Source organism: Calonectris borealis, chromosome 26 (assembly GCF_964195595.1).
Source record: "Calonectris borealis chromosome 26, bCalBor7.hap1.2, whole genome shotgun sequence".
NCBI lineage: Eukaryota > Metazoa > Chordata > Aves > Procellariiformes > Procellariidae > Calonectris > Calonectris borealis.
This window is the reverse complement of record NC_134337.1, coordinates 4151106-4162965: the sequence shown is the minus strand read 5'-3', so window position 1 is coordinate 4162965 and position 11860 is coordinate 4151106. Positions and strand designations below refer to the sequence as shown.

Here is an 11860-nt window from a genome sequence, read left to right as displayed (position 1 = left end):
GCATTGGCCTCAATTCCTGAAGAAAGCACGCTGACAATGGGAGAGGTCTCAAAGGCACAGCAGGCATCACCACCCACATCCCCTTAATATTCAGGAGGGGCTGATTGCCTCCCTTGTTTATCGCTTTGAAAAATTCACTGTGAAACATTAGTGGGGTGCAGCCTCCAGCCGCTCTAGGATGTTGTTTGCCCCAGGAAACACAGCTTTTCGAAGTTCAAAATAAAGCCCTGATCACAATCGTTGCTGTTTCCCTGTCTTGCTCTTCAAGCTCAAAGGGAGTCCATGGCTAACCAGAAACAAACACCACCTCTAACAAGACCTTGCATGGCAAGGAACCAAACACAGACACCTGGGGAGCCTGCTCAGCTGCTTCACTGGAGATATGATGACAGGTTGCTTATAGCAGCTTACAGAAAGGTAGTGCAAAATAAACAGAAGGCTACCTTCCTTCCACCCCTCTCCCCACTGAATTTCAAGGGAAAACTTGATCTCTTTCTAAACGTTGCAAGTTTCCAGAAGAGGAAAACAAAACATGTCTGTGATGAATGGAGTTTGGCAGCTGTTCGGGACAGGTATGGCACTTAAAACTGGTGGGAAACTGGCCCAAAACCTTCAGACGCTGCAAGGAAACAAACAGCTGATGGGAAAGATGCCCGCAGACAGGCGGAGGGGTCTCAAGTCCTCATTTTCCTTCACAGATATTTGTCACCAGCGTTCTGCTGGCAAACCGGCTCCCATCCATTTTGCCAGCAAGCTCTCTTCTAAAACAATTGCTCAAAGGATCGTATTCGCCACTTCTTATCCTGCTTGAGCGTGAAGACACACAAGTGAGCGGCAGGTGCCTTTCTCAAGCAAACAACGTACACTGATTTAATCCAAGTCCATCTACACACGAAGAACGGGCTGAAATAGCTGGAGCATACAGTCCTCATCACCATCGTGAGGAAAAAAAAAATGGATACAGTTAGAAATTATGCCTGCCATAGATGTTCTGGGCTGTTCCTGAAAGGTCACGTCCCTCCACGTTGTAGGTTTCCACCTAGTCGTGTCTGTCAGGGAGAGAGAAAAACGTGACCCTGGGGCTCTCCAAGATGGAATTGGTCCTCCGAATTCTCCCCTTCGGGCACGTGCATCTGTGTGCGGGGGGAATGCGTAGTCATCTTTGCAGAGCACCACATACTCCCATCCTCAAGCAGCTCAGATCTAGTGTTGACAAGGTCAAATACAAGAAGAAAGCTCACCCAGGGCTAACGGGAGGCAGAGTTGGAAGATTAGTCATCATCCAGATGTCTGCGTTTGCAGGGAAAGAGAGAAGTGCTGGAAAAAAAAGACCAGCTGATGAGGTGGAGGGCATGAGAGACGCAAAATGGTGTGGGACTCAGACTCTGGCGTTCAGTCGCTGGCTCTGCCTCCGAGCCGCGCAGCATCTGCTTTCCTCTCTGCATGCCCCCAGTTCACCTCTTGGTCTCTGTCTCCTCTGGGGACACTGGAAGCTCCCTGGGGCTTGCAAGGGCAAGTTCTTCCAAACACAACCAAAATCCCCAAGTCCCAAGTAAGCAGGGCCAAAGGGAGAACCGGCTGTCCTAACCCTCAGCAGGAGAGGCCTGAGAGAAAGAGAGGTTTCTTCTCAGCTATTTCTGCTGTCTTGCAGGACACAGGAGAGTGTTCCCAAGCTGATCTGCCAGTCTATTTGGTGCGTCAATGTTTGCCTCAGCAAATAGCTAGGAAAGCTCCACAAATAGCAGGAGAGTTGGCTAATTGGGAAGAAGTCGGAGAACTACAGAGAAAAACACATGCAGGCAGCACCAAAGGCAGCAAAGAGTATGGCTGAAGGGGTCTGGACACCCCAAGGGCACGTTTGCCCTCCATAAGTTGTTATTCTTGGTCCCAGTGCCTCTGTCAACAACACTTTCTGCATATGCAAATAGGACCATACTCCTGCAATTACATGGCAATCAGAGGCAAATTACATTCTTGCTGTTTACTTTCAGTGTCCTTAATTAATCCGGTTATTAGACGATTAATGAAGCTTGTTTGGTGAAAAACTCATAGCATTTACAGCAAGAGCTCACACATGTACCAGGCTGGCATCTGGCTCTGCAAAACTGGCACGCTGGGCTGGAGGCAACAAGTCCAACCCCAGTCCCCGAGGCCAGCAGAGCCAGGATAACACTGCAACCAGCCCCATGGCTCAGGGCTTGGGTTTTCCAGCCAGCCCTCCGCTCCACCACTGCCCTACAGCAAGACAAGGAACTTGGTCCTTCTGCTCAAGCTACCCACACAATCTCAGCCCGCTGCACATGCGACCATGCTGCTGAGCCCCCAGCAACCGGAGAGCCCCCCCCAGGAAGGCTGGGGCAGTCTGGAGACACAGACCCACCCTCGCTCGCTGCTCCTCTCCAAAGGCAATAGAAACCATACCGGCAGCTCCTGCCAGTACGAAAGCTGCTAGAGAAGACTCCCAGCTCCGTGCAGCCGCTGGCCTCCGTCTTCCCTCTGCCACCAGCCAGCTCCCAAGACACCCTGCCCCCCCCAAAGGTCACCCCAGCTTGTGTTTGGTTAAGCTGGCGGTAATTAAGTGGCATGTTCATCTAATGATCAAATTGCTGCACCAGGAGCATGAAAGACTGAGGAGAACTAATTAAGAAGCTCATTTGCATACTCCAGCGTTTCCGGTGCATGTATGGAGTTCCCATAGCAACCAGTACAAAAGCTGATGATGGTGTGTGGGTTTTATTGGGTTTTAAGTGCTGTTCCTTCCCTTTGTTATCCCCAGCAGATGACAAAGGCTCTGCAAGGAAGGTGGTGTGACACCCAGCTCAGGAGGGGGATTTCTGCACAGCGAGGAGGAATGTGAACGTGCTGCAAGCGTAGCGGGGGACTGATCCTACTCACGGTGCCATTCAGTTCAGACATCTGGAGAGCAGATATCTTGGGGGTGGATGCACAGACCGAGGACACCATCGAACATAAATCCCTGACCTGTTACTGCTCTATCAAAGAGACTTTCATGAGTCACTTCGGCCCCATCTCCATAAGGAGCAGACAGCTCCAGAGAGAAGTTTTGCAGGGGATTGCACCAAATTTCACAGCATCCCAGTGTACAAGCACCTGGCATTAAGGGCTGGCTGCAGGGACCCCAGGGTGCTGCTAACAGCACTAGGACACGTTGAACACTGTGGGACTAGGCGAGAGCCCCCAAAGACGGCACCCCAGTATGGGCAAGAAGAAAACTGGGCATGTGCCAGTGAGGATGTCAGCTCAAGTCGCAGTCGGTTCCCAGCACTGGAACACAGTCCAGTCCGTGCTCCCTTCATCATGTCACTTTTCCTAAGCACCGAGATTTTTTTCTGCTTTGTATTTCTGGCAAAAAAACTTTGCATTTAGATAAGGAATAAAGCCTGGGATCAGATCTGAACTCTGCAGCAGAAAAGATCAACGTTTTAATGAATTAAATATATTCTAAACTAAATGTAACCTCTTAGCGCTCAAAAATTTGAGCGAGAATAACTTAAAGAAAAAGCCAGCAATCCAACTCATTTCAGCTCTCTCTGGCTGTGAACTGGCCACAGGCCAATCAATTATCTTGAATTTATTCGTTATTCAACTTCCCTCCAACAGCCAATTTCCAGGCTGTGAATTGTAGGTGAGCAGTTCCTCCTGCGATGGCCACACTCTCATTTCAGACCAGTTTGCAGGGAAGCAGCTTCGCTGGGCTGCCCAAGAGCAACGCTTGGCCCAGAGCCACGCGCAGCGTTACACGGGCTGGAGCAAGGCAGGACGCTCTAGCTGGCACGTTCAGCGTTAGACAGTGCCGGGGGGATTTGGAGGGACATAGGTTGTTTGACATCCAGCAGCAGCATTTACAGATGCAAATACAGCCCAAGCTGCAAGGAGCATCCCCCAAAGGCTGCGCAGTCCTGCCAGGCCTGGGAAGATACATTTAATTCCTCCCCATTAATTTGTTATTGTGCAGGGAGGACATATAGCGTGAGCTACGTAGCCCTGCACCAGCAAAGCATATTTTGTTGCGGAGACCAGATGCCTGCAATTGAAACACGAAGACCCAGCGTGCGCGCAGATGTTTGCTAGGCTTGGCAGGGCGGTCTTGGGAGTGGGAGGCTGCAGGGATGAGACCTCAGCTGTTCTGCTCCAGGCTAAGCCCATCCTGGGCTGCCCCCGCTTCAGCTGCCCCAGAGCCCCCAGGTTGGGGTGCAGAGGGAGCAGGGCTGCCCTCCTCTCCCAGGGTGCTGCAAGGAGACCGATCCTGAAGACCACAGACAAGGCAGAAGAGGACGCAGTGTTAGGACTTCATGCAGCCCACGCACACACCACGGTTACGCTGCAACTAAACCATTTGCAGGCACAATCAGGACTTGCGGACACCCAAAGCTCTCACACTGCACCTTGCGATTACCCACACTAATACAGAAGGAAACCCTTCCTCTGTCCCCAGTCCACACAGCATCCTGGAAAGATCTCCTAAGCCTTCAAGCTGGAAGAAATCCCCCTTGCCCATCCAAAGCCTTCTCCTCCCCTAACATTGTTTTCATTTCCCCCTCCCCCCACTTTTTTATTCTCAATAAAAACATAATTACAGGCTTTTAAAAAAAGCAAATTATAGTGACATACTTTAATTATCTCGAAGCAATGGAGGACTAAATTACACAGTCAGGGAATCGGAGGTTACCTAAAAATAAAAGCAAGAAGCTTCATTAAATGCTAATTGCAGCTTTCGCCGCTGAAGTGAGATTTCAACACAATCTGCCATTGACTCGCTCGGCCATACAAGAGAACATTGGCGCTGGGGAGAGACCCTTGCATGCACACCACACACGCCTCCATCCGCGGCTGCGGGCTCCAGCCGCAGGGACCACTTCGCTGAGGGGAAACCAGGCAGTCGGCATGTCCAGCTCCACTCTGCCACTGGTCCTTCCCCAGCCACAGGGCTGGGGTGCTTCCTCCCTCTGGGGCACCCACTGCCCCCCTGAGACCACTCAGAGGCATCATAGAATCATAGAATCATACAGGTTGGAAAAGACCTCTAAGATCATCGAGTCCAACCGTCAACCCAACACCACCATGCCCACTACACCATGTCCCTAAGGGCCTCATCTACACGTCTTTTAAATACCTCCAGGGATGGTGACTCCACCACTTCCCTGGGCAGCCTGTTCCAAGGCCTGACCACTCTTTCAGTAAAGAAATTTTTCCTAATGTTCAATCTAAACCTCCCTTGGCGCAACTTGAGGCCATTTCCTCTTGTCCTATCGCTTGTTACTTGGGAGAAGAGACCAACACCCACCTCGCTACACCCTCCTTTCAGGTAGTTGTAGAGCGCGATGAGGTCTCCCCTCAGCCTCCTCTTCTCCAGGCTGAACACCCCCAGTTCCCTCAGCCGCTCCTCATAAGACTTGTGCTCCAGGCCCTTCACCAGCTTCGTTGCCCTCCTCTGGACGCGCTCCAGCACCTCCATGTCCTTCTTGTAGTGAGGGGCCCAAAACTGAACACAGGATTCGAGGTGCGGCCTCACCAGTGCCGAGTACAGGGGCACGATCACCTCCCTGCTCCTGCTGGCCACACTATTTCTGATACAGGCCAGGATGCCGTTGGCCTTCTTGGCCACCTGAGCACACTGCCGGCTCATGTTCAGCCGGCTGTCAACCAGCACCCCCAGGTCCTTTTCCTCTGGGCAGCTTTCCAGCCACTCTTCCCCAAGCCTGCAGCGTTGCTGGGGTTGTTGTGGCCGAAGTGCAGGACCCGGCACTTGGCCTTGTTGAACCTCATACATTGGCCTCGGCCCATCGATCCAGCCTGTCCAGGTCCCTCTGCAGAGCCTTCCTACCCTCCAGCAGATCAACACTCCCGCCCAACTTGGTGTCGTCTGCAAACTTACTGAGGGAGCACTCGATCCCCTCGTCCAGATCATTGATGAAGATATTGAACAGGACCGGCCCCAATCACCCATCTTTTCAGCAGCACTGATGTGTTCATCACAGCTCTCCATCCTTCTTGCTGGCTTCCCACAGCCCAGGAAAATTAAATTCAAGGTTCTGATGCTCCAGGCCAAAGGTTTCGGCTGGCAGCGGGTCTCATTGGGAGAAACGCTTCGTAGCGCAGAGATCAGCTCAACTTGCTCGCTGCAGAGCTGGTCTCCCACTGCGTAATGAACCACAACATCTGTCACAGGCTTTGCTGCCTTCTGCTCTAAATGCAAGTTGCACCTTGCTCTGAACAGCACTCGGCTCTCCTGGGGCCAAGACAGGACTCTGTGACTCTCCCTGTGGGAGGGGAGCTGGATGGAGACCTGTCTTGGAGCAAGGAACAAGCCACTTTCTACTCCAGCCCTGCTCTTTCCATCCCCTTCCTCCAGATTTGCTTACTAAGGAGCTTTGCCGTGGCTTCAACAGGAGGTCTCCAGACCCGGGTGGTGGGGGGGCGATTTTTCCCTGAGTCAATGCTATGGAAGAGCAAGGGACAAGGTGGTGGGCAGACCGAGAAATTCACAGAGAAGTTATTTCGGTTTTCCATTTCCTATCAAGCTGACCTAATTGTGTTGCTGAAGTCCGTAATTTGCCTCTCACAGAAGAGAGTTAACGACAGGCTCCACAGACAGCTCTGCACGGGGCTGGGGAGATGAGCCCGCACACAGCCCCCCGCTCCAGCCCCCAGCCATACTGCGGAAGTGGGACCCCAAAAGCTCCTGCTTGTCCCTGGAGAAGGGAGCTCAGGAGAGGAGCTGGGGATGGGGAACGGCAGCTAAGGCCAACAGAAAGGAGGAGGGGGGAAATACAAGCAGGTGATGGAGGGAGACGGCACCAGCCTGGGTTTCTCCCCCACATTTCTCGGATTCCCAGAAAAAGTGAAAAACACGCAGGTCAACCGCTCGGGGAACTCAGGCAATTATTGCTATTTAAATTCAACAACTCTTCACAGAAATAAGGGGAAAATCAGACAAGTGCTTTTAAGCTGTATGGGAGGAGAGGAAGAGAAACAACAGCACCGGTTTCAGGATAGGAACCTTATTTAAAAAAAAAAGTACACAAAGTACAAAAAACTAGGAATTCCCTCAGCAGATCACACAGTATCTACTCTGTTCTTCTGCTCAGCCACAGGCAGTAGAATTGCCCTCAAAAATACTAAGCAAAGCAGAAACCCAATCCTAATAGACACCAGCTAGCTCCCAAAATCGCCCCAGCAGCAGCTGTCACCCCTCTGCAGATATCAGCACCAGAGCCTGCCTAGATCTGCGTCGCTCTACATCCATCTCGATTGCTTATAGACCGCTCCCTTTTAATTAGCTTTCATAATCAAATAAGTGTCTAGAATTAAACAGTACTGTATCATGAAATGCCATATAAAATTAACCAGCCATGTTCAGAGGTCACTGCATTTGCTGCTGAAACGCACCCAGCACTGGGAGGGATACAGGTCTCTCTAGCAGCACACAGGCACAGTACCAGTAAGTGTAGGTTTTAGCTGCGAAAAAAAACGGGGCCAATTAAAATTCTGTTTCGAGACCAGTGAGGTTGGATTTGTGCAAACATTTTGCATATCTCTTTAGGAGCATCTTTATATCATTTAAGCTAAAGTCTGTAAGGAATAAGACTGAATCACTGTAAAGTACACTTACACCAAAATAAGTACCCACATGAGGACTCTCTTGATTTAACACTCCACCAGATCCATCAAGAAATCAGGGTAGCTATTGTGTTTAAATAGGGCCTGATGCAAGAGGGGAACATGAATCTACTTGAAACCACGTTCGAAGTTTAGCCAAGTGACTTCTTCCCCGAGCACCAAGCAAGCACCAAAGGCACCCCCCTTTAGGATGTGCCATCCTGGCCAGTGAAGCCCAGACCCCACCATTCCTCCTACCAAGCAGTAGCTTTTGGAGCCGCTGTGCGTTGCTGGCTGCCCACAGGGTTAGCACAACTCTCACTTCTGCGCACCTTTGGTCAGCCGGAGCGGCTGGCAGGACGCACTCCAGGGCTGGCTGCATTTCTAGGGAAGCAGTTTGGAAATGTTTGAGAACAAGAGACACAGAGCAACACCTTGAAGTAGTATTTGCACGTGAAAAAAATAGTTCATTCAGCTATTGAAGCAGAGCAGTTAGATCAGCACAGCGCTCTGCATCCTGCATCAACCCAAGTAAATCACCTTGCTACCACAGGTCCCCTCTTTCCCGCACCCCATCCAGCTCTGGTGTCTGCACCATGCCCTGCAGAACCCCCGGGACCATCAGAGGACAGATGAGCCTGGAAGATCTGCTTGATGCCAGCACAGTCTGTCCCCAGCCACAACCTCTCCGGAGGACCCAGAGCATCCCTCCTCACAGACACCGCAAGGGGAGGGAGGGGGCTACTGTAATTAAGGTAGCATCAGCCTTTCCAGTGATTATCAGGCAGAGTTTAGGGTGGAAAGCTGCTTGTAAAAACAGCAGAGCAGTATCTCAGACTTAGAAACAGCACCAGAGACATCAGCTCAGGATTTCTGGGTGCCCCCTGAACCAGGCAGTATTTCACATCTGATCTGACAGTGGGAACGGAGCAGGTTTTTTTTCTCCTGAGAAGCTGTTTTGATGGGTATGATCTTATCAAAGTTTCAAGCTTTTCATTACATTTCTTTTTTCTTTTTTTTTTACTCCTGCCCTCAAGCCACGCTTTGTCCTCTGCATGCCAGCCGGGAACAGTCGCGTTTCCCTTCTGGCACTGATCAGTGGCTGCAGCTCCCCGGGCCTCCCCTCCCCAGGGCACGCAGCCCGGGCGACCCACCAGAGCCAGAGCAGAGCTGCGATTAATACACAAATAGGTCTAAAACCATGCAAAACACAGGGGTAACCTCACTCATGCTCAGAGAAGGGAATATACGGGCCAGGAGGAACACATGCAAAGGGATGGGGAGACATCCCAGCACCCTCGTTGCCTCTGCAAGGTCAGGACACCACTGCCAGCTCCAGCGCTCTTGCTGGGCACCTAAAGCAACAACCTGCCCAAAAGCTGGAGGCAGCCCACCTCTCCGGGGCAGGCAGCAGCACCTTCCCCTGCCTCCTTTCCCCACCTCCCATCTGCTCTCCAGAAGAACGACAAGCTTGCCCACCCTCTCCTTCCCCAGCAGTAAACGAGCACAGCCACCCCCTTTCCAAGAGCCTTTCCCAGAGCACAGGGACAGAGTCACCGGCAGCAAACGCACCAAACCTCCCCAAAACAGGGAAAACCGAGACTCTTTGAACAGCCACGTACCTTGCACACGAGGCTGTGCTACCACAAGGTGCAGGCTGAGCCAGGGAGAGGAACCCTCCCTACAGGAAGGGCAGAGGTGCTTTTGTTAGCTGGTAACTCCCTAATTAGCCCAGGATGGTCCTGATGGGGAGGGTGGAGCTGGCCCTGCCCCTGACAGGGAAAAAAAAACAACCCTGGAAAATCCCTTTCCCTCTGCTCCGTCCCTCCAGCCTCAGCCCACAGCTTGGGGAAGGGCAAACGAGGAGGAATCAGCCCTTTCTGCCCCAACCCTGAGTGTTGGGCAGTGCAGGCTACAGCGTGTACCCAAATGCACTGTGCCAGGGCGATGCTGAGCTCTCCTCTCCCTGTCCCATCCCCTCACAAGCACCCCCTTTGCAGCGGGATGGTCTGGAGAGGAAGGACACCAAGGCCGGTCCTGTCCTGGAGTGCTTGGCCACCCAAAACCTTCCCCACCAGCTGAAACCAAGTCACCTCCTGGAGCCTGGAACGAAGAGTCACCAAGAGACAGCAAACGCTGAGTGCAAAACCATGGTCTTTTATTAGAAATCTCCTCGTATAAAAATGATCATGCTCTACACAGTCATCGAATAATTCATAAACATCCAGGCACTGAACTTTGTTTTTTTTTGTGTGTGTTTTTGTTTTTTGACTGGTCAGTACATAAAGCAGACATATTTCAATCCATATGGTCATCACATACATTAATTAACCACCTATAGAAATCAGCACTTTGAACACAGTCTAGGTTTTATTTTATTTTATTTCGTTGTCTGTTTTTTAATTAAATTTTATGTATTTTTATTTATTTTTCCTTTTTGCAACATAGAGAATTTGGTAGGATACGGGAGAGAGAGTGAAGAGGGACGGAGGAAGACAGGAACAAAAGAAAATGGAGGAGTAAAAAAAAAGAAAGAGAAAACAGAAGGTTCTGCACAACCACAAACAATCTCACAAATTCCAGAAAAGGGAAAATGTTGGGTCTCTTTTTTTTTGCCAAGATACAGAAAAAAAACCCCAAAGACTTGCCGAAGTCCGTCACCTCTTCCCCCCGCTATGTCCCCCCTGCTCAACTGTTCCTCTTCCTCCATGGGGAGGCATGCATTGTCACGGTGGTCGGTGGTTTATTTTTATTGTTTCTTTTTTTTTTTTTTTTTTGCTGCTGTTGATCGCCATCTTCCCCGGGAGCTCTGCCCAGCTCCACCAGGAGCGTGTCCCCCCCCGCTGCCACCTCCCCGTCCCGTCCAGCTCCCCCTCCAGCGTCCTGCGACGAGCGATGCGACTCAGCTCCCTCCCGTGTCGTGGCATCCGCAGCCTCCCTCTATGCCAGGCAGTTGCGATCGCTGGAGCTAAATCGCGTGGTTGCTATAGCTGACGTAGGTCTGTTTGGTAGCCAGTGCTGGAAAGAGAGACAAACCTCACATGTATCATTAATGAAGTCCACCCTCCCTTTCTGGCTCCTGCCCCATCACCCTGACCCGACTGTCGTGCCAGGAGATGGTGGCAGGGACGTGACATGGGGTTTGCTCATGGATCCGGCCAGCGCCAGCACTCAGGGTCATTCCCTGTGAGGGCGCTGAGCCGTGGCAGAGGGGCTGAGCACCCCAGCACCCTTGGGGGCTCTCTAAAGACCATTCATCCCAAAGAGAGACCCCAGGATGCGACATGAGCCATGGGGGATGTGTTCTCAGGCTCCTCTTCACTTCCCTCAGCAACTTCTTACAGACCAGCCCCCAGGTGCTCCACGTTCCCAAAAGCACAGCTTGCCCCAGCCCTGCCAGAGCACGATCTGGGGTCCAAGCTGGGCACCCCGCATCCCTGCACGCTGCTCCATGGCAGCTGGGAGCCGAGCAGCAGGACACTGCCAGCGCTGGCAGCTGGTGGCACAAAGCCAGCCAGCCCGGCTGCCTCCCTCACCAAGGATCCCTGTGCCCGTGCTCGGGTGCTGGAGGAGCAGAGCACGTAGGCTGCTGCCACCTTCCAGCTTCCCCAGACGCACCAGTCCTCGGGACGGGGTTGGACACACAAGGAGAGGAGGCAGCGATGGCTACAAAGCCACCCCGCGTCCCAAACTGACGCTGGGGGAGCCGCAGCAGGGCCCAGCGCCAGGAAAACACCAGGTAGCAATAAATCCTCCCACTCCCCACAGGGCTGCACCGCTGCCTTCGGGCTCGGAGGCTGCAGCACGTCACTTGCTTTTAGCAGCAGCCACAGCTCAGGGAGAGGTGGAAGCGGCAGCTTGCAACGCCCTGGCTTGTCCCAGCGCTTCAGCCGAGCACGATGCTCTGCGGAGATCCCACCATGAGGTCCCCAGGTACGATGGGGCTCAGCAGACACCCAGACACCCTCCAGCCAAGGACACAGACAAGCACTGGGACAGACAGCAAAGCCCAAGAACACCATAAGCAGCACAAATGTGTCCTCTGCGGGGATCATCCCCACAGCACCGCGCAGAGGGGATGCCCAGCAGCTCTCCCTCCGTCTCAGTGCCTTGCTGACAAATGAACCTTGCTGCAGATTTCAGACTGGTATTCCCAGATAACAATTAGATAGGCCGTAAGAAATTAGAGCTGACAGAGCTATTTGTTAGCCGCAATGTTTTCATAGCCAATCTGCCCATA

The 11860-nt window shown here is 52.3% G+C and overlaps 1 protein-coding gene across 1 annotated transcript in view; it reads right to left on the bottom strand.

The window, feature by feature from the left end:
* Positions 1 to 8302: 8302 nt before the first annotated feature.
* Positions 8303 to 11860, bottom strand: part of GRM4 (glutamate metabotropic receptor 4) — a 44126-nt gene continuing 40568 nt past the window's right edge. The window contains exon 10 of the mRNA XM_075174088.1: positions 8303 to 10638. Coding sequence (XP_075030189.1) covers positions 10589 to 10638 — 50 coding nt within the window. The 3' untranslated portion in view covers positions 8303 to 10588. The remainder of the gene's footprint in view (positions 10639 to 11860) is intronic.